The 21,953-nt window shown below is 43.9% G+C and overlaps 1 protein-coding gene across 12 annotated transcripts in view; it reads left to right on the top strand.

The window, feature by feature from the left end:
• The window catches only part of LOC141265097 (sodium channel protein type 5 subunit alpha-like), a 558,194-nt gene that overhangs the window by 251,766 nt on the left and 284,475 nt on the right, over positions 1–21,953 (top strand). For all 12 annotated transcript variants that reach the window (XM_073677736.1, XM_073677738.1, XM_073677744.1 and 9 more), the window contains exon 8: positions 15,165–15,228. In XM_073677736.1, the coding sequence (XP_073533837.1) occupies positions 15,165–15,228 (64 nt within the window). The remainder of the gene's footprint in view (positions 1–15,164; positions 15,229–21,953) is intronic.

The raw sequence follows: 21,953 nt of genomic DNA, 5'->3' as shown, positions 1-21,953 counted from the left end.
TTTCCTCCCACACTCCAAAGACATACTGATAGGGAATGTAGATTGTAAGTCCCAATGGGGACAGCAATGATAATGTCTGTGAAGCGCTGTGGAATTAATGGCACTATATAAATGAGTAAAATAATAATAATATATATACTAATTGTCCATTCACTACTAACAGGTAGTAAAGATATGTATCCCAGACAAAGGGTACAATTTATAACCCTAGCAGTATGTGGTGATGCTGACATTTGTAAAGTTCTATGGAATTAAAGGTGCTATATAAGTGAAATAGTATGGAGCTCTACAGATAAAAAGCTTCATATGACTTCCATGAGGTACTACCACATCAGAAGACACTGGAGTAGCACATCTATAACCCATGACCAATGTCTGTCTTAGAAGCAGCTGATCAAATGGTTGCTTCAAATTCTCAGTGTCTGCACATTTTTCATCTTTTGGTGGTTGGCATATCTGGGATGTGACACTAATGTGAAGTCACCTGCTCTAAGCCATCTGGGCTGAATTTTCATAAATCATAAGGGTTCCTAAATTATTATCCATTAGATTAGTGGAAATCATGCGCTCTAGTCTCAGGGCTGGATAAAGTGCAAAACAAGTCTCAAGCATGGCTACAGACAGGCCACACTGGGTTGGCCGAATAGTGCCTGTTTCTGCTCTCTGAATCTACTTTATCTGGAATTAAAGGACTGTTTTTTCGCTACAAGTGTCAATTTGGTGCAGTGCCCACTAAATATCTGCAAAAGATGCTCACTAGGAAAAACACTGGGATTTCTCGGCCAATCAGTAGGGATTTACATAACACCAGAAACAAGAAATACTTTGTAGAATCTATCATTTCTGCCTGATGTATTTACATAAAAAATGTGGGTGGATTTGCCTCTTATTCAGTAAAGACATTTCCTTATTTTCAAGCTTATCAAGTAGAGATGAGCGGTGTTCGACTAGAACTGTTCGCCAATCTCAAATTCGAGCTGTTTTGGGTGGTGTTCGAGTTGTTTGACGAACCCGAACGATTTGCAAAAAATTCGGCTGTTCGAGGTTATGTTCGATAACTGTTCGTGCACCAAAAGCGTGTCCTGCATGTCTGGTGCTATTTAGAGCACCAATCATGCAGGGATTGTCTGCCACTCACTGTAATGCCACAGCCATGGTGGTTGTGGCATTACAGTGATTGCCCAAATCGATGGTAACAGTGCCAACAATGAAACATGAAAAGCCGGCAATTCAGCAGCGGCATACACCGGTACCCGACAATTTAGAACCGAAAGAATAGAGCTTCACACATAGATTAGATAGATATAAACATGTCAGCCACATATATACGAAGTACAGTGAAAGTGCTGCTTACTGTACTTGTCATTTAGCGTAAAGGATTTATCAAAAAAAATAATAGTGTTTTCATGCACCGTCTCTTTAAAAAAGCCGGCCGGCAATTCAGCAGCGGTACCCGACAATTTATAACAGACAGAATAGAGCTTCACACATAGATTAGATAGATAGAAACATGTCAGTCACATATATATGAAGTACAGTGACAGTGTTGGTTACTGTACTTGTCATTTAGTGTAAAGGATTTATTAAAAAAAATAATAGTGTTTTCATGCACCGTCTCTTTAAGAAAGCCGGCCGGCAATTCAGCATCTGTACCCGACAATTTATAACAGACAGAATAGAGCTTCACACATAGATTAGATATATTGAAACATGTCAGTCACATATATATGAAGTACAGTGATAGTGTTGGTTACTGTACTTGTCATTTAGTATTAAAATAAAGGATTTATTATTAAAAAAATTGGCGTGGGGTTCCCCTTAATTTTAGTCTCTAGCGGAGGTTAAGCAGACAGCTGGGGCAGATGTTTGAAGCCTGGGAAGGGGGTAATACCCACGGAGCTTCCCAGGCTACTAATATCAGCCCCCAGCTGAATACATAGCCTTTACTAGCTATTAAAATGGGGGACCCCCCCAAAAAAATGACGTGGGGTCCCCCCTAATTTAATAGCTAGCAAAGGCTAGGCAGACAGCTGGGGGCTGATATTAATAGCCCAGGAAGGGAGCCATGAATATTGGCCCCCTCCCAGGCTAGAAACACCAGCCGTCAGCCGCCCCAGAAATGGCGCATTCATAGGATGCGCCAATTCTGGCACTTAGCCTCGCTCTTCCATGCTGCCCTGTAGCGGTGGCAGGGGGTAATAGGGCTGGGGTTGATGTCAGCTTATAATGCCAGCTGACATCAAGCCCAGGTTAGTAATGGAGAGGCGTCTATAAGACACCCCCATTACTAACCTCATAGTCAAAGTTAAAAAAAACACAAACACCCAGAATAAAGTCCTTTAATTGAAATAAAGACACAATTCTTTATTGTTCTAAATTAAACCATACTTACCGTCACGCCCATTCCAGCTGAAGCCAACGATCTCCTGTAATAAAAATAAAATAATAAAGCAACCTCATCCTTACCTTTCCATGGTTCCCACGACAGCTTCAGCTCTGCTACATCGAGATGACAGGCTGGACCGCAGCAGAACGCTGCCATCCAGCCTGTCATCCCGCAGACACTGAGAAGAGCAGGCTTGCTTGCGCTCCACATTGTCTCTCTGTGACGGCATAAAGATGAGCCGAGGTCATGTCCAATGAACTCGGCTCACCTCATGCACGTCACTTACAGCGTGGGAGAATTCTCACGCTGAAGCGCTGAGTGCAGGAGAATTTTCCCACGCTGTCAGTGAGGTGCATGAGGTGAGCTGAGTTCATTGGACATGAGCTCACCTCATGCACGTCACTGACAGCGTGGGAGAATTCTCCTGCACTCAGCACTTCAGCGTGAGAATTTTCCCACGCTGTCAGTGACGTGCATGAGGTGAGCCGAGTTCATTGGACATGACCTCGGCTCATCTGGATGCCGTCACAGCGAGACACTGAGGAGCGCAAGCATGCCTGCTCTTCTCAGTGTCTGCGGCATGACAGGCTGGATGGCAGCGTTCTGCTGCGGTCCAGCCTGTCATCTCGATGTAGCAGAGCTGAAGCTGTCGTGGGAACCATGGAAAGGTAAGGATGAGGTTGGTTTATTATTTTTCTTTTATTGCAGGAGATCGTTGGCTTCAGCTGGAATGGGCGTGACGGTAAGTATGGTTTAATTTAGAACAATAAAGAATTGTGTGTTTATTTCAATTAAAGGACTTTATTCTGGGTGTTGTGTTTTTTTTAAATACTTTACTAGAAATTCATGGCAGTCATGTCTAATATTGGCGTGACCCCATGAATTTTGGGCTTGGGGCCAGCTGATAATACCAAGTTGGCCCTAACCCCTTTATTACCCAGTGAGCCACCGCACCAGGGCCCTGGATGAGTTGGGTACAGCGCCAGAAGATGGCGCTTCTATGAACGCGCCATTTTCCGGGGTGGCTGCGGACTGCAATTTGCAGCGGGGGGGGCCCAGAAAGCTTGGGCCTCCCTGCGCTGCAGATTCCAGCCCCCAGCTGCCTAGTTGTACCTGGCTGGACACAAAAATAGGGCGAAGCCCCACGTATTTTTTTTTAAATTATTTCATGAAATTCATGAAATAATTAAGAAAAAAAGGCCTTCCCTATATTGTTGTGTCCGGCCAGGTACAAATAGTCAGCTGGTGGTTGGGGGCAGCCCGTTCCTGCCTGCTGTACCTGGCTGGACACAAATATAGTGCGAAGCCCCACTTCAATTTTTTTTAATTATTTCATGAAATTCATGGAATAATTAAGAAAAAAAGGGCTTCTCTATATTGTTGTGTCCGGCCAGGTACAAATAGGCAGCTGGTGGTTGGGGGCAGCCCGTTCCTGCCTGCTGTACCTGGCTGGACACAAATATAGTGCGAAGCCCCACTTCAATTTTTTTAAATTATTTCAGGAAATTCATGAAATAATTTAAAAAAAATTGACGTGGGGCTTCGCACTATATTTGTGTCCAGTCAGGTGCAGAAGGCAGGAACGGGCTGCCCCCAACCACCAGCTGCCTATTTGTACCTGGCCGGACACAACAATATAGGGAAGCCCTTTTTTTCTTAATTATTTCATGAAATAATTTAAAGAAAATTGACGTGGGGCTTCGCCCTGTTTTTGTGCCCAGCCAGGTACAACTAGGCAGCTGGGGGCTGGAATCCGCAGCGCAGGGAGGCCCAAGCTTTCTGGGCCACCCCCGCTGCAAATTGCAGTCCGCAGCCACCCCGGAAAATGGCGCGTTCATAGAAGCGCCATCTTCTGGCGCTGTACCCAACTCATCCAGGGCCCTGATGTGGTGGCTCACTGGGTAATAAAGGGGTTAGGGCCAGCTTGGCATTATCAGCTGGCCCTAAGCCCAAAAATCATGGGGTCACGCCAATTTCTAGTAAAGTATTTAAAAAAAACACAACACCCAGAAAAAAGTCCTTTAATTGAAATAAACACACAATTCTTTATTGTTCTAAATTAAACCATACTTACCGTCACGCCCATTCCAGCTGAAGCCAACGATCTCCTGAAATAAAAGAAAAATAATAAAGCAACATCATCCTTACCTTTCCATGGTTCCCATGACAGCTTCAGCTCTGCTACATCGAGATGACAGGCTGGACCGCAGCAGAACTCTGCCATCCAGCCTGTCATCCCGCAGACACTGAGAAGCGCAGGCTTGCTTGCGCTCCACAGTGTCTCTCTGTGAGGGCATCCAGATGAGCCGAGTTAATGTCCAAAGAACTCGGCTCACCTCATGCACGTCACTGACAGCGTGGGAAAATTCTCCTGCACTCAGCGCTTCAGCGTGGGAGAATTCTCACACTGAAGCGCTGAGTGCAGGAGAATTCTCCCACGCTGTCAGTGACGTGCAGGAGGTGAGCTGAGTTCATTGGACATGAGCTCACCTTATGCACGTCACTGACAGCGTGGGAAAATTCTCCTGCACTCAGCGCTTCAGCGTGGGAGAATTCTCACGCTGAAGCGCTGAGTGCAGGAGAATTCTCCCACGCTGTCAGTGACGTGCAGGAGGTGAGCTGAGTTCATTGGACATGAGCTCACCTCATGCACGTCACTGACAGCGTGGGAGAATTCTCCTGCACTCAGCGCTTCAGCGTGAGAATTTTCCCACGCTGTCAGTGACGTGCATGAGGTGCGCCGAGTTCATTGGACATGAACTCGTCTCATCTTTATGCCGTCACAGCCAGACACTGCAGAGCGCAAGCATGCCTGCGCTTCTCAGTGTCTGCGGGATGACAGGCTGGATGGCAGCGTTCTGCTGCGGTCCAGCCTGTCATCTCGATGTAGCAGAGCTGAAGCTGTCGTGGGAACCATGGAAAGGTAAGGATGATGTTGCTTTATTATTTTTCTTTTATTGCAGGAGATCGTTGGCTTCAGCTGGAATGGGCGTGATGGTAAGTATGGTTTAATTTAGAACAATAAAGGATTGTGTCTTTATTTCAATTAAAGGACTTTATTCTGGGTGTTTGTGTTTTCTTTTAACTTTGACTATGGGGTTAGTAATGGGGGTGTCTTATAGACGCCTCTCCATTACTAACCTGGGCTTGATGTCAGCTGGCATTATAAGCTGACATCAACCCCAGCCCTATTACCCCCTGCCACCGCTACAGGGCAGCGTGGAAGAGCGAGGCTAAGTGCCAGAATTGGCGCATCCTATGAATGCGCCATTTCTGGGGCGGCTGACGGCTGGTGTTTCTAGCCTGGGAGGGGGCCAATATTCATGGCTCCCTTCCTGGGCTATTAATATCAGCCCCCAGCTGTCTGCCTAGCCTTTGCTAGCTATTAAATTAGGGGGGACCCCACGTCATTTTTTTTGGGGGGGTCCCCCATTTTAATAGCTAGTAAAGGCTATGTATTCAGCTGGGGGCTCATATTAGTAGCCTGGGAAGCTCCGTGGGTATTACCCCCTTACCAGGCTTCAAACATCTGCCCCAGCTGTCTGCTTAACCTCCGCTAGAGCCTAAAATTAAGGGGAACCCCACGCCAATTTTTTTTAATAATAAATCCTTTATTTTAATACTAAATGACAAGTACAGTAACCAACACTATCACTGTACTTCATATATATGTGACTGACATGTTTCTATCTATCTAATCTATGTGTGAAGCTCTATTCTGTCTGTTATAAATTGTCGGGTACAGATGCTGAATTGCCGGCCGGCTTTTTTAAAGAGACGGTGCATGAAAACACTATTATTTTTTTTAATAAATCCTTTACACTAAATGACAAGTACAGTAAGCAACATTGTCACTGTACTTCATATATATGTGACTGACATGTTTCTATCTATCTAATCTATGTGTGAAGCTCTATTCTGTCTGTTATAAATTGTCGGGTACAGATGCTGAATTGCCGGCCGGCTTTTTTAAAGAGACGGTGCATGAAAACACTATTATTTTTTTTAATAAATCCTTTACACTAAATGACAAGTACAGTAAGCAACACTGTCACTGTACTTCATATATATGTGACTGACATGTTTCTATCTATCTAATCTATGTGTGATGCTCTATTCCTTCTTGTCTAAATTGTCGGGTACCGGTGTATGCCGCTGCTGAATTGCCGGCCGGCTTTTTTAAAGAAAGCGTCTTCTGAGCAGTTTGTTAGCTTTTGGACACCTTTGAAGGTGTTTTCTATGTGTTTCTATGTGTTTTTGTTTGCCTGCCATTGGTTTTAACGGTGTTCGACGGTGTTCTAAGGTGTTCGACGAACAGTTCGACGAACAGTTCCTCGAACATCCCGGTGTTCGACGAACCGAACCGAACCCGAACACTACGGGGGTGGCTCAACACTATTATCAAGGCTCTCTCTCCTAGGAGAGATGCTAAAATTGTTAAAGGGATTGCCTGATGAAAACAAGTTATCATCACCTATCCACGGGATAAATAGTTACTTATGGATTGGTGGGACCCGCACCAGTCGGCAGAATAAGGCACTCTTATTCCCGTTAGAATGGAGCGTCGATGCGTATATTCAGCCGCTTCTCCTCATTCCCTATGAGGCGCTGTGCTTTACTTTCTCCAGCAGCTTCATAGAGAATAAATGGTTGTCTGACCATGACCACCACTCCATTTTGTAATGGTGATAAAATTTCCCCTTTCTGCCAACTTATTGATCAGACCCCACTGATCAATAAGTTATCAACTATCCTGTGGATAAATGATAACTTTTTTCACAGGAGATTCCTTTCAATGTCAGCTTACTATTATGACCTACTGCATCACTTGGAAATTAGTTGCAAACAACTACTAGTCCTATATTCTACTTGTCGACTTTGGAAGATGTCTACCTTGGAGATCTATTGAACACGTTGACATTTTTTTCATATCCATACCTCCGTTTCTGGTCATGCTCCTCCACACGTTCGTCCCCACCCTCATTAAAGTCAATTTGGGTCCATGGCTTTGACAGTGATCCTATCATCTTGTACAAGAAGCTTCCTGGAAGTATTGCTTTTTGGGAGGTTTTGGCATCACCCAGGAGATTTGCCATCTCTTCCAAGTGCCAATGAGCCTCCTAGATACTGTGGTAGAGTGGGCAATATATATTATATTGGTTCTCACTACCTAACAGTTTAAGAGCTCATGCACATGGCAGAGTAATTTTTACAGAGCTTGTAGAGAAATGCACGAAGACCATATGGTTTCCTGTGCATATGGCATCTGATGGAGAATTGGAAATATGGAAAAAAAGAGGCATTGAAGAGACACATGTAGCTCTGTCACCCTATAAATACTCCATGTGCATGAGCCCTTTGTTCCTTTTATCAATTACTTCCTTTTTTTTACCTTTTCACTGCTGCCGGTCTTTAAGTGCGGATCCCTGCCACCAACACATGCCTTGAATGTTAGCATAGAGATCAGAATGTGTCACTTGAAGACTGTGAAACAGCAGCAAGAATATATTTGGACTTTAGCTTAGCCAAAAAATATTTGTCAAGATATCAGAATGACTAATAAATTATTATTGAGGAGAACTTATGTAAAGTTATCAGTCATGTTCTCTCGGCTCCTCCATTCATCCTGGCTTCAGATGATACAGTGGTGTGAAAAAATGTTTGCCCCCTTCCTGATTTCTTTTTCTTTTGCATGTTTGTCACACTTATATGTTTCAGATCACAAAACAAATTGAAATATTAGACAAAGATAACACAAGTAAACACAAAATGCAATTTTTAAATGAAGGTCTTTATTATTAAGGAAAAAGAAATCCAAACCTACAGGTCCCTGTGTGAAAAGGTGACAAACATGCAAAAGAATAAAAAATCAGCAAGTGGGCAAACACTTATTCACACCAATGTATGTAACCTGATCCTTGGTAAACTTTGAGTCTTTCACATATAAATGCACCAGGATAGTAACATGCTCTTTAATCTCAGTGATCGTGCTATGTGGAGGTTAATAATAATTTAAGTAAGTGCTCATTTGTATCTCCAACATGTATCTGTACAGTGTCACCTATCACACATATTGACATTGCTAAGCAAATATGCTTAGGAAAAGCACATCAGGGCTGCAGTCTGGGTGACTGGAGATTACCTATGGATGGTAACCAGGCAAGTTATGGAAGGGATGGGCCGGCAGATCTGCTGTTTCTTCACCTTGTGTAGGATTAAGGTATTATAGTATCCCCAGAGCATCACTTCTATATTATCACAAGTCAGCCTTGGCTTGGTCATTAGAATCTCAGGTTACATAGCACTTCCAGTTGGACAGAGAAAATTAGCTTTTCTTGAAGGTGCGAGCGTGTGTGTTTCCTCGATACATAGAGTGTTAGTTTCACACAGTTTTCTGTTACATACACAACTATTTTAGTAAAGTTTATTTGGAATATGGTATTATGAGTATTACATTTAGGCTGTGTGCCCATGATGCGTTTTTTAAGCATCTCCGCAGCGGCAAAAACGCTGCAGAAACGCTTAAAAAATTCATGGTACAAGGCCTGCCATGTTCCCCAATGATAATCCGCATGTGCTGTGCACATGCTGCGGAAATTTCCGCTGCGGATTATCATTGCGGAAAAAAAAGCAGCCCTACCAGTTATTTTACGGAAGTGCTGCATTTTCACCACCATTGACTTGCATTGAAACGCATGGATTACACATCACTGCATATGTAGATGCGCATTCCACACGTTTCAGTGTGCGGATGGTACCCAGGTCTGGAGGACAGGAGACTCTCCTCCGGACCCGGGTACCATAGAACCTGTGAAAAGAAGAATACAATAAAAAATAAATATGATACCTACCTTCTGATGGCCCCCGGTGCGCTCGTCCTCCCTTGCCGGCAGATCGCGGTGGACTGAAGGACCTGCGCTGACGTCATAGTCATGTGACAGCAGGTCCTTCAGTGCAGTGTACCTCGATCTACCGGCATCTAGGATGGAGCGAAGCAAGACTGCAGGGGCCATCGGAAGGTAAGTATAGATTTACTAGATGGTGGCCCGATTCTAACGCATCGGGTATTCTAGAATATGTATGCGGGCGACCGGGCGCAATCAGCAGAACGTTGTTTAAATTTGGCGGCAATATCGGTGATTGGTCGCGGGTGGCGGCCGCGACCAATCAGCGAACTGTGTTAGTGAGGACTGGAGAGCTTGTTTAAATTTGGCGATAAAATTGCTGATTAGTCGCGACCGCGACCACTCAGCAAAACGGTGTTTAAATTTGGCGCCAATATCGCTGATTGTTCGCGGCCGGCGGCCGCGACCAATCAGCGAACCGTGTTAGTGAGTACTGGAGAGCGAGTTTAAATTTGGCGGCCAAATTGCTGATTGGACACGGGCGGCGGCCGTGACCAATCAGCAGAGCGGCGTTTAAATTTGCCGCCCATATCGCTGATTGGTCGCGTCCGGCTTCGACTAATCAGTGTCATATTAGCGAGGACCGGGGAGCGGCGCTGCCTGTGCGGGTACTTTCGCTGCGAGCAGCCGGGAGATGAGCGGCTGCTCGCAGCAGAAGCATCCCGACCGGCGGCGCCGCTCCCCGGTCCTCCGTTCACACTTGTCGTCAGGAGATCAGCGGTCCTAGCCGCTGATCTCCTGACGTTAGCCGCATGGAGGTCAGCGGCGGCGCAGGTCGGGGTAGTTTTGCTGCTAGCGCCGCTCATCTCCTGACCTCCGTCCGGCAGATGAGCCGCTAACGGCCGCCATCTTTTTTCTGAAATCCCGCATCGCTGATTGGCCGCGGCCGGACCAATGAGCGACGCGGGATTTCCTGGACAGACAGCGGCCGGACCAATGAGCGACGCTGGATTTCCTGGACAGACAGACAGACAGACAGACAGACAGACGGAATAAGACAATTATATATATAGATTTTTTTTATTTTTAACCATTCTTTACGGTCACACTATATAAATCCGTTTGCATGGATTTATGTAGTGTGACCAAGTTGACAAGCACTTTCCAAGTGATGCTAAAATCACTTGGAAAGCGCTTGTCAACCCGCATGAGGAAATACATGTGAAGAACGCTTCACATCAGCAAGTCCCTGGCAGGAAAAACGCATGTACAATCCGCATGCATTTTTTTCTGCCAGGGAGATGCAGAAACGCTCAGGAAAAATCCGGAGCATTTCTGCATCGTGGGCACATAGCCTTATGATTTGTTCTCAATATTTTGGATAGCAGATCTCTAATGTACTTCTGTCATCAAAGTGCATCCTTAAAGGGAATCTGTCACCAGATTTTTGCTACCTCTTTTGAGAGCAGCATAATGTAAGAAAAGAGAACCTGATTCCAACATTGTATAACTTAATTTACTGGGGGCAGCAGTTGTGACACAGAGTTCTTAGATATAGCATGCAGCAGAGCTATGAAAGCTGCCTCCGCCCAAACCAGGATCTGTATGTACATTGTTTATAGATAGTGAGCTGATTATCACAGGAGAGGGCGTGGTCAGACTATAAGGTGCCCCAGTGAGGTAGTCATGGGCGAGCTGTGACCCCTGCTCGCTCTGACACCCTACAGACAATGTGTGTCCTCCCTTTGATGTGCTGCGGGTGTATGTGGTGCTCTACTTTGGACCATCCGGTCGCCGCTGTCTGCAGGCATTTCTCTTCTGGAAGCAGGGCAGCAATAAATTCAGAGGACTCGATGTTCTTAACCATAACTGGGACTTTACTTGGGGAAGAGGAATAAGTGCAATATTTACAGGCAGATATAATGGATAAGGCCCAACGGGTTGTCATCTTTCCCACAGGTACTTCATACAACTTCATCCCTGGTTCCTTCTTTAAGTGAAGCATCTCTGTTGCTTTATTCTCCGGCCCTAGAGAATCTTCCTCACCAGTGACAGTATATCCAGATCCTATTGCTCCCCACGTCCTAGCCTTGAGTCCTAGCTTCTTCTGCAGCCTGCAGACAGAATGTGCCCTTGGGTCCTCAATACCTCTGTTGAGTTTCTCCGGCCGGCTAAGGGATCTCTTATGTAGGGAATCTTCGCTCTGGTGATCCTACTGTCTGGGATATGGGGCTCACGTCTACCCTAGCAGCCACTATACTCAGGCCGCCAGTACAGTCCTCAGTCCAATCTCTCACTGACTCAACATTTCCTGCTTCTAGACACTAAGCAGAGATTTTTCTAATGTGCCCACCCTCTATGGGCTCTCACCACACACCATTAACCCCTTCACTGTCTTAAATGTCTGCAATACTGCTGACAGACTCAACCTGGCATCTGCACCCGGGACAGTGGCATCTTGTGGCTGGCTAACAATACTGCAGCCCACAAGGAAACATATTAGGAACACAGACTCTTTCCCATTCTATCAGTATCAAAAAGGAATAGTCGGCACTCCGTATAGCTAGAGTGGTGCACGTGGAAAACAATGTCTGTAGGAAAAGAAAATCCCGGCACTCACGTGTTGATAATCAGTTGATTTATTCCACAACTCACACAAAGACGTTTCAGCCTGTCCAAGGCTTTTTTCAATTTTTCTTTCCCATTCTATGCTGTACCATGGCACTAGGTTCTCCCTCTACGCTGCTGGGCTGGATTATCACAGCTAACCTCTTAACTGGACCTAACTGCAGCTCAGACAGATCTAACTAAACATTCTCTTTTAACTCCTTCAGTGCCAGCGGGAAGCTACGTCCTCCCCCACTACTAAAAGACGACTTGGCATGAGGCAGCCTGTCCCAGCAATGATAATGTCCTAGTGATAAAACTTTCATTATAAGTAAACAGCATACAGCGTGAAAAGTGACACATTATTGAATTGTGTTTTAACCCCTACAGCATGCTGTCCTCAGATTAAATAGCAAAAACCTGCTGACAGATTACCTTTAATGCGCATGAAGGAACTAATAAAAGGTAGAGCTGCAGCAAGGAAGGAATATTCTCTAAATCTGTCTTTTATCTGCAGAATACAGGTGGTGTTTATAGGTTGTATATTGTGGAAAGCATGCCACCTAAGCTCTCAATTAGGGATGAGCAGGCCCGTGGAAGTTCATGTTTTGGTACCCGACTTGAACTGTACTCGAACTTGAACCAGAACCCAAACCCCATTGAAAACAATGGGGACCCAAACTTTTGTACTGGAAAATATTCTCTCTCTGAAACGGACTTTCCCGAGAGCTCCAAACATTGCAAAGGACTTGCAGGAGAAGCCTGTGTTCAGCATTTAACACCAGGCACTAACTGTCTGGTACGAACCCCAAACTTTTAAGTTCGAATTTGCTCATCTCTACTCTCAATCTGTCGTGTGTGTACCCCAGGAGGTACGTGCCATGCTGTTCTTATGCTGTGCATTTCACCCATTAAGGAGCCATATATATATATATTTTTTTATTGAGATAGTGGTATGAGGATTTTTTTTTTCAGAACAGATTGTAATTTTTACTGCCACTTCTCATACCATACAACTGTACTGAAAAATTTAAAAACTAATTCCTAGTGGAATAAAATGGTGAAAAAATGCATTTCCACCATTCCTTTTTGGGTTTTGTATTTATGTCATTCACTGCATGGTAAAAATGACCTATCATCATAATTCTCCAGGTCAGTACGAATACAGCAATACCAAACGTATTTTTTTCTATTTAAGTGTTAAAATAAAATTCAGAAATTTGTAAACAAAAAATATTTAATTTGTGTAACCATTTTCTGAGACCCGTAAAGTTTTATTTCTTTTGCCAGTGGAGCTGAGTGAGGGCTTTTTTTGATTGAGCTGTCATTTTCATTGATACCATATTTGGGCACAGATAGATAGTGCTTTGATCACTTTTTCTTGTTTTTTTAGGGAGTTGTGGTGACTCTAAAACCTGCAGTTCTGTTGTTTGAGTTTTTTTTCTCCTTATGGGGTTTGCCGCATAGGTTAATTAATTTTAGATTTTGATAGACCATACTTTTACAGACGTGGCAACACCAAAAATGTAATTTTTTAAAATCTCTTCATTTTGAAATGGGGAAAAAGGATATTTCAAATTTTTATATATTCTTTTGTCCCCCCCTAGGGGACTTGAATATGCTATCATCTGATTGCTTATACTATTTACTATAATACCACAGTATTGCAGTATTTAGTGTAAATCATGGCTTCCTATGAAACTCAGCTTGTAGCTGGGCTTCACAGGAACACTGAGATGACAACCGTTGGGGCCTTCAGCAGACCCCACCAGCTATGGTTTCCCCTAAGTGCTCGGCAATGACAGCAGCATCTGAATGGTTAACAGCAGTGATCAAAGTTTAGCTTCGGCTGCTGCTGATAGAGACAGATGCCTACTGAGCCCCCTCCACACTTTTTGGACCCCAGCCCTGTTGTAAAGGTAGGTTATTTTGCGGTTAATAGGTGCTGGATAGTGTATGACATATAGGAAAATTCCTCTGATGATATAGTTATATACTGTATATATCTATATCAGGGATTCACACTCTCAGATAGTCATTAGGTAGCGTTGACACAGGCAATGCAGTTTGGTCCAAACAGGTGCAGTTTTATTGTTTTCATAAAACTACACGGGATTCAAAACCAAAAACAGTCTCTTCTGGGCACAAAGGTAACACAGCAAATAAATAGTTAATTTAGCAGGGCACATATATTAGTGCACACTCACTCGAACAGATTGCAGCCATCTCTCCCTGAGGAAACTTTATACACAGAAGAGGCCCAATGCCACCAGTAATAATAATAATCTTTTTATGTATATAGCGCCAACATATTCAGCAGCGCTTTACAATTCAGACAATTTACAGACATTATCGGCACTGTCCCCATTGCGGTTCACAATCTAGATTCCCTATCAGTATGTCTTTGGAGTGTGGGAGAAAACCGGAGAACTTGGGGGAAACCCACGCAAACATGGAGAGAACATGCAAACTCCTTGCAAATGTTGTCCTTGGTGGGATTTGAACCCAGGACCCCAGCGCTGCAAGGCTGCATTGCTAACCACTGAGCCACTATGCTGCCCACCAGTCTTGGTATCCCCTTAGGCCCGAACTCCAGCAGCTTCCAGCGCCAAGCAGAAGTATTCATGTCTGGGCACAGTTCACATTGAACAGATTGCAGGTTCCACATGGATCTCTGCAGTTCCAACACACAGACTGCTCAGCTTTCCTAGCTGTCCCATGTAGTCTCCATTTAGAGAGAAACCCCGACACATTTCTCTCTAAGCTACAACTCACATTTTGGCTGGACACTCACCAGCTTCAGCAGACTGACACACCTCTAGTGAACACATACCCTGGTTCTTAGTCAAAGCAAGTCAGGTGCATCTAATCAAGATCTACGTGCTAGAATTTAACCCTAGCCTGCCTGGCTTTGCTACAATATATACATTATGCTGTGACTGAGATGAGTGATTTGCAATATATTGCATAGCGCCCTCCCTTCTGGCTTGTTGTTACTTACGCTGGCATAATTAGTGGCTTCATAAGGGCTCCCATATGGAAGTAATTGTTGATGATGAAAAAATTCCATAGCAAAGTTATTCTATAAACAATTTATATCACTTATCCACAGACAGTATGCCCTTTCACTTTGATGATATTTTGCATGCATCTATTAGAAGCAGTTGTGTTTCACAATGTATTGATTGGTAAAAATGTGAATATTTGTGACTTCTCTACCAATGATTTATAAGATCATGTCTTTTATTTTTAAATCTGTAATTTATTTTATGTTTTCATTTATTCTATGTCTATGATACAAATATATTTTCTTTTATATTTTAAAGAAAATATCTACATAAAGAATGGAACAAAAGACCCATTACTGTGTGGAAATAGCTCTGACGCTGGGTAAGTAATACACCTTGTTTATTGATAATGTATTAGAAACTGCAGGACAAGGAAGCACAAGTGATAATGCTGCACTGTTAAAGAGCTGTAGTAGATATAGTGAAGATACAGAGCAATAGTTGATATGGTGAATTAGTAGAATAGAATATCCCTATCAGCTGTGTTCATTGTTTCCACCTTGATTTTAATTTTTTTCTGGTCAAATTATCCAAAAATCAGGGACAGACATTTTTTACTGACACATTGAAAAACGAAAATAAATCATTATGATTTTAACTTGTCTATGTCTATAGCCCACAATAAACAAATGAGAAGCATTCACGGTAAACTATAAAAAGATGATAAAGGTTCTACAACTTCCAAAAAATCACCAATGTATCAATTTTTGTTTTGCGGACAGGGAAAATTTCTAGGGATGTATCACTTACTGGGCTGCTTTGTGTAATTTTCATTGAATCCCAGTTTTGTCTGATGTAGATGAAGCCGAGCTGAGTCTCCTGCTATGAGTATAACCCCGTCCACACCCCTGACTGACAGCTTCCTGCATACACTGTGTATTGTCATCAGTCTGCCAATCAGTGGTGGGAGCAGGGTTACACAGATTATCATTAGAGGACTACAGCTCATGTGACCAGCCGTCAGACTAATCTCTTGCTGATAAAACACTGACTGTATTGAAACTACAACAAACAGCCTAATAAGTGATACATCCCTGCAATCAGGGTCTCGTTCCCTATATTATGCTGCTCCCAGATTGAATAGCAAAAACCTGCTAACAGATTCCCTTTAACTGACTGTCCAGGAACTCTGGCTGTGTTAAATGACAGACAATGTACTGGTTCATTACCAGACCCAACAACACTGTTTCAGTTTGTGCGATTATATATAGAAAATGCTTGAGCATCTCTATAGGTAATGGAGGAGAAATTTAGCAGGCTTGCATTTTCCTTCTCCAGTTTTCTTGTTTTGTTTCTGGATAAGTTGCATTGAAGTGTTCTTGCAGCTGCTTACCATTCCCATAATAATACTTGTAACTTTGACCAAGTGTAACTTGCACGATATTTGAAGAATCACTCACTTTAATAGAACACTCTTGTCAAATGTTTACATGTTAACAAACTATATATGACTATTGCATGCTTTTGTTTAAAATGGATAGTTGTTTTTTTGGATTTAACTTTTAGAAATCCTACCTTGTAAATTAGTTCCTTTTCCATTTTCTCTTTTTGGGCAATGTTAGCAAGGCAGAGAGCATTACTAAAGCAAAAGCTCTCTTCAGGACAGGGGTGGTCAGTAGCAATGAGCTAGCGTGCTCGCAGAGCACGCTCTGGTGCTCTCCGAGTATCTTCGGCGTGCTCGTATATTAAGTTCGAGTCCCTGCGCCTGCATGATTTATGGCTGTTAGTCGGCCTCAACACATGCAGAGATTGCCTTTTTGTTAGACAGCCTCAAAACGTGAGGATTCCCTAACAAAAAGGCAATCTCTGTATGTGTTGAGGCTGACTAACAGCCATAAATCATGCAGGCGCAGGGACTCAAACTTAATATACGAGCACGCCGAAGATACTCGGAAAGCACCCGAGCCTGCTTGGCGAAAGGGTTAAATGAGCATGCTCGCTCATCATTAGTGGTCAGGTTTTGCTCTTATTTTATTTATTATGCTCTCCTGATTGTTCTATTGTTTTCCTTATTTAAATCCACCATACGGTTACAAAAATATGGACCTTTTTATGTAGCGTGCACAATATGCTAATCTTTATCATCTTCACCAAGGAGGCATTACATTACTTAGCAATGTACACTAGTAGAAATAATGTTCATTAGTGTTACACACACGCCACTAGATTCAGATAGGGCGTGACGGGTTTCCATAGGGCTACCATAGGCTGCAACTTCTCTCAGGCACACGATAGATTCAATTGCTGACCAGACACATCTGACAAGAGTCTTCATAACAGATGAACAGTAAACTTTAATGCAACAGCACATCCCGTGCTATTCAAGTACTTTAGGCCACAGTCTTCATACAGTACAGATCCTTCTTACAGGCACAGTAATCAACAGTCTCTTTCAGCACAGTTTAGCACAGCCACAGACACAGTCTTTAGTCCCACTGCTTCAGTACTTACTCAACTACCGGCTTTTCCTTCACAAGGACTCAATAGTACACAGCATTCTTTATCCTGCATTGAGATGGAGGGGGGAGCGTTTGATGAAGGAGATGATCCCTGTGACACAATTCCTTCCAGTCCTTATCTTCATGCCTGATTGTACTCTGCACTGTTAGTTCAGGGAGTTTATCTGACCTGTGTTTAGCTTCTCTCCTGATCTGAATCCTGTTCAGTTGCTTTCTGTCAGATACAGATAACACACCACCTTTCTCTTCGGCTTCAGCCAGACTACAATAAACAACTTCCCCACAATCCCACTGGGACTCTGCTAAAACACTCTCTGTCTCCTGTGACTGTGTTAACCCCTCTAGTTCCTGGATGCTTTTGAAGCAACAGCACTACTTCGCATGTCACACTCTTCCCTCCTTTTTGAATGTCATCCTCGACATTCATCTTAATTGGTCAATCTGACCAATTCTGAGACAGTGGTGAAAGTTGGAAAGCTTTTTATACAAATTGGCATTGTCAAATTGGTATAACATTCATAAACATTGATAACTACCTAATCTTATGACCCTTTTCTTGTAGGACGCATGTAAGAAATAAACAACTAACATACTTAAAGCAATCAGCATCTCTTCAGCTGGAGCTTTTCGTACGTCTTCAACCAGCTCTCTCTCCCTAGGCTTTAACAGTTCTTGGTTTCTACAAAGTCTTTTAAGGAAAATCAAAGCATGAAAAAAAGTCTTTCCACCAGGCAACATCTTTCATACTACCTCTCGGTGGTAAATACCACTCCAGTGGGCTTACCTGATCTGTAGGCAAAGACACCTGTTTCCAGTCGACAGTCCTTGGCACTTGACTCCGTTCACCAAGTGTCTCATACGTCAGCATCATGGGCCTTCTCACTTCTCGAATCGACATCCTCCTGGTGGGTTGTTCCTCAGATACCACGGGTTCTTCGGTCACAGGAGTTTCTTCCCCGCACTCATTTCCCGTGCTTCCTCAGATGCTCTTGGAGCTGCCTCTGTAGGTTCCTGTACTTCTCCTGAATCACCCGTTTCCGCACAGTCTGGTAATTCCGCTCCTCTTGAGTGTTGATCGGTCTTTTCAGGGACCGGTGTTCGATCATCAGATCTGAATTGGACTTCATCTGTACTCTTTGCTACAAACTCTGGAGCCTCGGGACTTAGTTCACTCTCCTGAGGATGGTACATCCCTCTCCTTGCCAGCCTGAGAAATACAATGGTGTTTTCTTCTTTATCGGAACTTTCAAGGTAACTATCCACCTCCGGAGCTTCAGTCTGTGGTGGTCTATTTGTTGATCTCGGTCGATGTCGGTCTGCTTCTGGGAAGTCTTGTTGTGGTGTGAGATAATCACAGGGTAGTAATAAATTCTGATGGACTATTCTGGTTTTCTTGTCCCCTGTTTCCAATCGGATTTCATACACAGGACTGTCATCGGCTTTCCTCCTTGCGACCTCATATACCTTATCTTCCCAGTACGAAAAAAGTTTTCCTGGACCACCTTTCTCACGTACATTCTTGCTTCCCTGTGCCAATTCTGCTCCATAACATTTTCGATCATAGTACTCCTTACTATTGCTCTTTCCTTGCGTAACCACTTTGGACGCTATGTTGTATACCTCTGCCATCCATTCCTTCCATTTCCGAACGTACTCCGGATACGTTCTGTAAGTCTCTGACACTAGAGTATCGCACATGATGTCAATTGGCAGGCTTGACGATTGTCCGTACAATAGGAAGAAAGTTGAGTAACCCTTTGCATCACTCTTTGTACAGTTATAGGCATGTACCACTTTTGACAGGGACCTCTTCCAATCTTTCTTCTCATCAGCTGTTAAAGTGCACAACATCGACAATAAAGTCTGGTTAAAACGTTCCACTTGTCCATTACCCTCTGGGTGATAGGGCGTTGTGTGGGATCTCTGAATTCTACCGTACTTTCCTAGCTTGGCAAAGAGCTGGTTCTCAAATTCTCTTCCTTGGTTGTGGTGTAATCTCGTAGGAAACCCAAACCTCAAAGCAAAATCATTGAAGATCTTCTCTGCCACTGTTCGACCAGCTTTACTGGTGGTGGCATATGCTTGAGCAAATGGAGTAAAATGGTCCATCACCACCAATATGTATTCGTAACCACCCTTGCACGTTTCGAGATGTAGAAAGTCTATTGAGACCATCTCAAATGGATACGTAGTTTGGATGTTGCCCAAAGGTGCCCACGTTGATGTGTTGGGACGTTTATCTTTCAGACACCCACACTCCCTGGTCACGTACTTCTCAATATCTCTCTGCATGTACGACCAGAAGAAACATTCACGGATCAAGTTGGTTGTCCTTTCCACTCCCAGGTGTCCCATGTTTTCATGGAGTTCTTTGACGACCAACCTATTGAATACTCTGGGTAGTACCAACTGCCGGTTTTGTCCTCCTTTACGATACGGATGCCTTCTTCACTGATGTAGAGCTTCGTCCATTCTTTAACTAAAACAGATACTGTTGGTGACTCATTATCTCTCTCCCGTTTAATTGGAAACCGATTTTGGTCCACATAAAGTAGTATTCAACCAATTATCTGATCTTCCCGTTGTGCTCTATGGATTTTTCCTTTTGGTAGTTGTTGAATGGACAGGGGGTGATCTTGTTCTCTCGCTTTTAAAGTGGTTTCCACCGTCAACGGACACCACAATGGTGTGTCTTCCTCTTGATAAGCTTGTACTGCTTGGGTAGTACTCTCAATTGCTTCCAGACTGACTTCCTCCCAGCATTCTTGTATGAACTCCTCAGGCTCTAGTGGCATTCTCGACAATCCGTCAGCATCCACATTGCATTTTCCTGGCCTGTACTTAATGCTGAAATTGAAGTCAGCTAGTTCAGCGACCCATCTCTGACCCGTTACATTAAGTTTGGCGGTAGTGAGGACATAATCAAAGGGTTGTTGTCAGTGTATACCTCAAACTCTTTGCCGTAGTAGAGATAATCTATAAACCGTTCACAAATAGCCCACTTCAATGCCAGGAACTCCAATTTTCTGGAATGTGGATGGTAATTCTTCTCTGTGTCTGTCAGCGTTCTAAAACTGTAACCGATGACTCTCCATTTTCCATCTTGATGCTGATACAGGACAGCTCCCAGTCCAACTTGAGAAGCGTCACAATGAAGAACAAATGGTAAGTTGAAATCAGGATATCCCAAGATGGGTGGTTTTATCAGGCAGTCTGCTAGTTCTTCTAATACCTCCTGGTGGTCTGCTGTCCAGAGAATGGGCTGTTGGGACGAAACGGCATTGCTTCTTTTAAGCCCGGTGCTACCAGTGTTCTTCTTTTTCTCCGTGGGTGTTGTTGACTCTGTCATCCCACCTAAGAGTAGGTATAGTGGGGCGGCAATCCTGGAGAAGTTCCGAACGTAAGTACGATAGTAGGAGAGGAATCCTAATATCTGCCTCAACTTCTCGACAGTTGAGGGACGCTTGTCTTTTAAGATGAAGGTACGCCAGTACCGTTGTGATTTCTACTGGGTTCATGGTATATCCTTCTCAGGACACAATTTTCCCTAGAAATTGGACTTGCCTTTTGAACAGTTCACACTTCTTTGGGGTCAACTTAACTCCTTGTTGTTGATACCGCTGTAATGAGGTCCTCACGTGTTCAACATGCTCCCGGATGGTTTTGCTGTGTACCACGTTGTCATCCAAGAATGGCTGGCAGATATCTTCCCTCAATCCTTCTAAGCAGGTTTCCATGCTCCTCTGGAATTCTGCTGGAGCTGAACTGAGCCCAAACGGTATGCGGATCCACTCATATAACCACCACGGTGTGATCAATGCTGTCAAGGGTCTACCGGACTCTTCAGCAATCCCTTGATGGTATGCTTTACCCTGATCGAGGACAGAGAACCAGGTACTTCCTGATAGGCAATCCAGCATATCTTGAATCTTTGGTATTGGGTGCCGATCAGGTACTGACTTTCGGTTTAGTTCCCGGTAATCACAGCAGAGTCTCAACGTACCGTCCTTCTTCCTAACACAAACAATAGGAGAGGAATAAGATGGAATGGACCCATCCTCTGTTGATTAGGTCTTGTAAATACTCTTTCACTTCACGGTGTAATGGTTTCGGCACAGACATGTAACTTCTGGTTACTGAGGTCGTGTCTTTCAAATTGATTTCAACTGCAACGACGGGATACAGCCTATATCAGAGTCATCTTTAGAGAATGAATTACACTCTTCTCTCAGCAACTGTTTTGCTACCGCTCTATCTTCAGCACACAAGTGTTCCAGGGGTACAGGGGGATCCCAGGACTCCGAGGTGGGTCGTTTAATTTCCTCCCCTGGGCAACTCCTGTTCTTTGGTGGGGAGACTGAATTCACAGTAGACCCCTGGGTGGGTCTCACACTGGCCGGATATACCGTTTTCACGGTTTCAATGTGACTTAACACAGTCTTTGGATCCAGTCTAATTTTGCGTTTCGTAGTATTCATCACCGGTACTGTTACTCGAGCAAACTCACCAGTAGGAATCGTAAGCACAATGTCACCTTGAGCTACGCCTTCCGGAAGTTCTGAGGAGTCTTTGGCATGAACAGTCTTTT

The sequence above is a fragment of the Phyllobates terribilis genome, unplaced genomic scaffold, assembly GCF_046119375.1.
Source record: "Phyllobates terribilis strain yellow unplaced genomic scaffold, ASM4611937v1 Scaffold_4__5_contigs__length_816908805, whole genome shotgun sequence".
Lineage (NCBI taxonomy): Eukaryota > Metazoa > Chordata > Amphibia > Anura > Dendrobatidae > Phyllobates > Phyllobates terribilis.
This window is presented reverse-complemented; position numbering and strand designations above follow the sequence as displayed.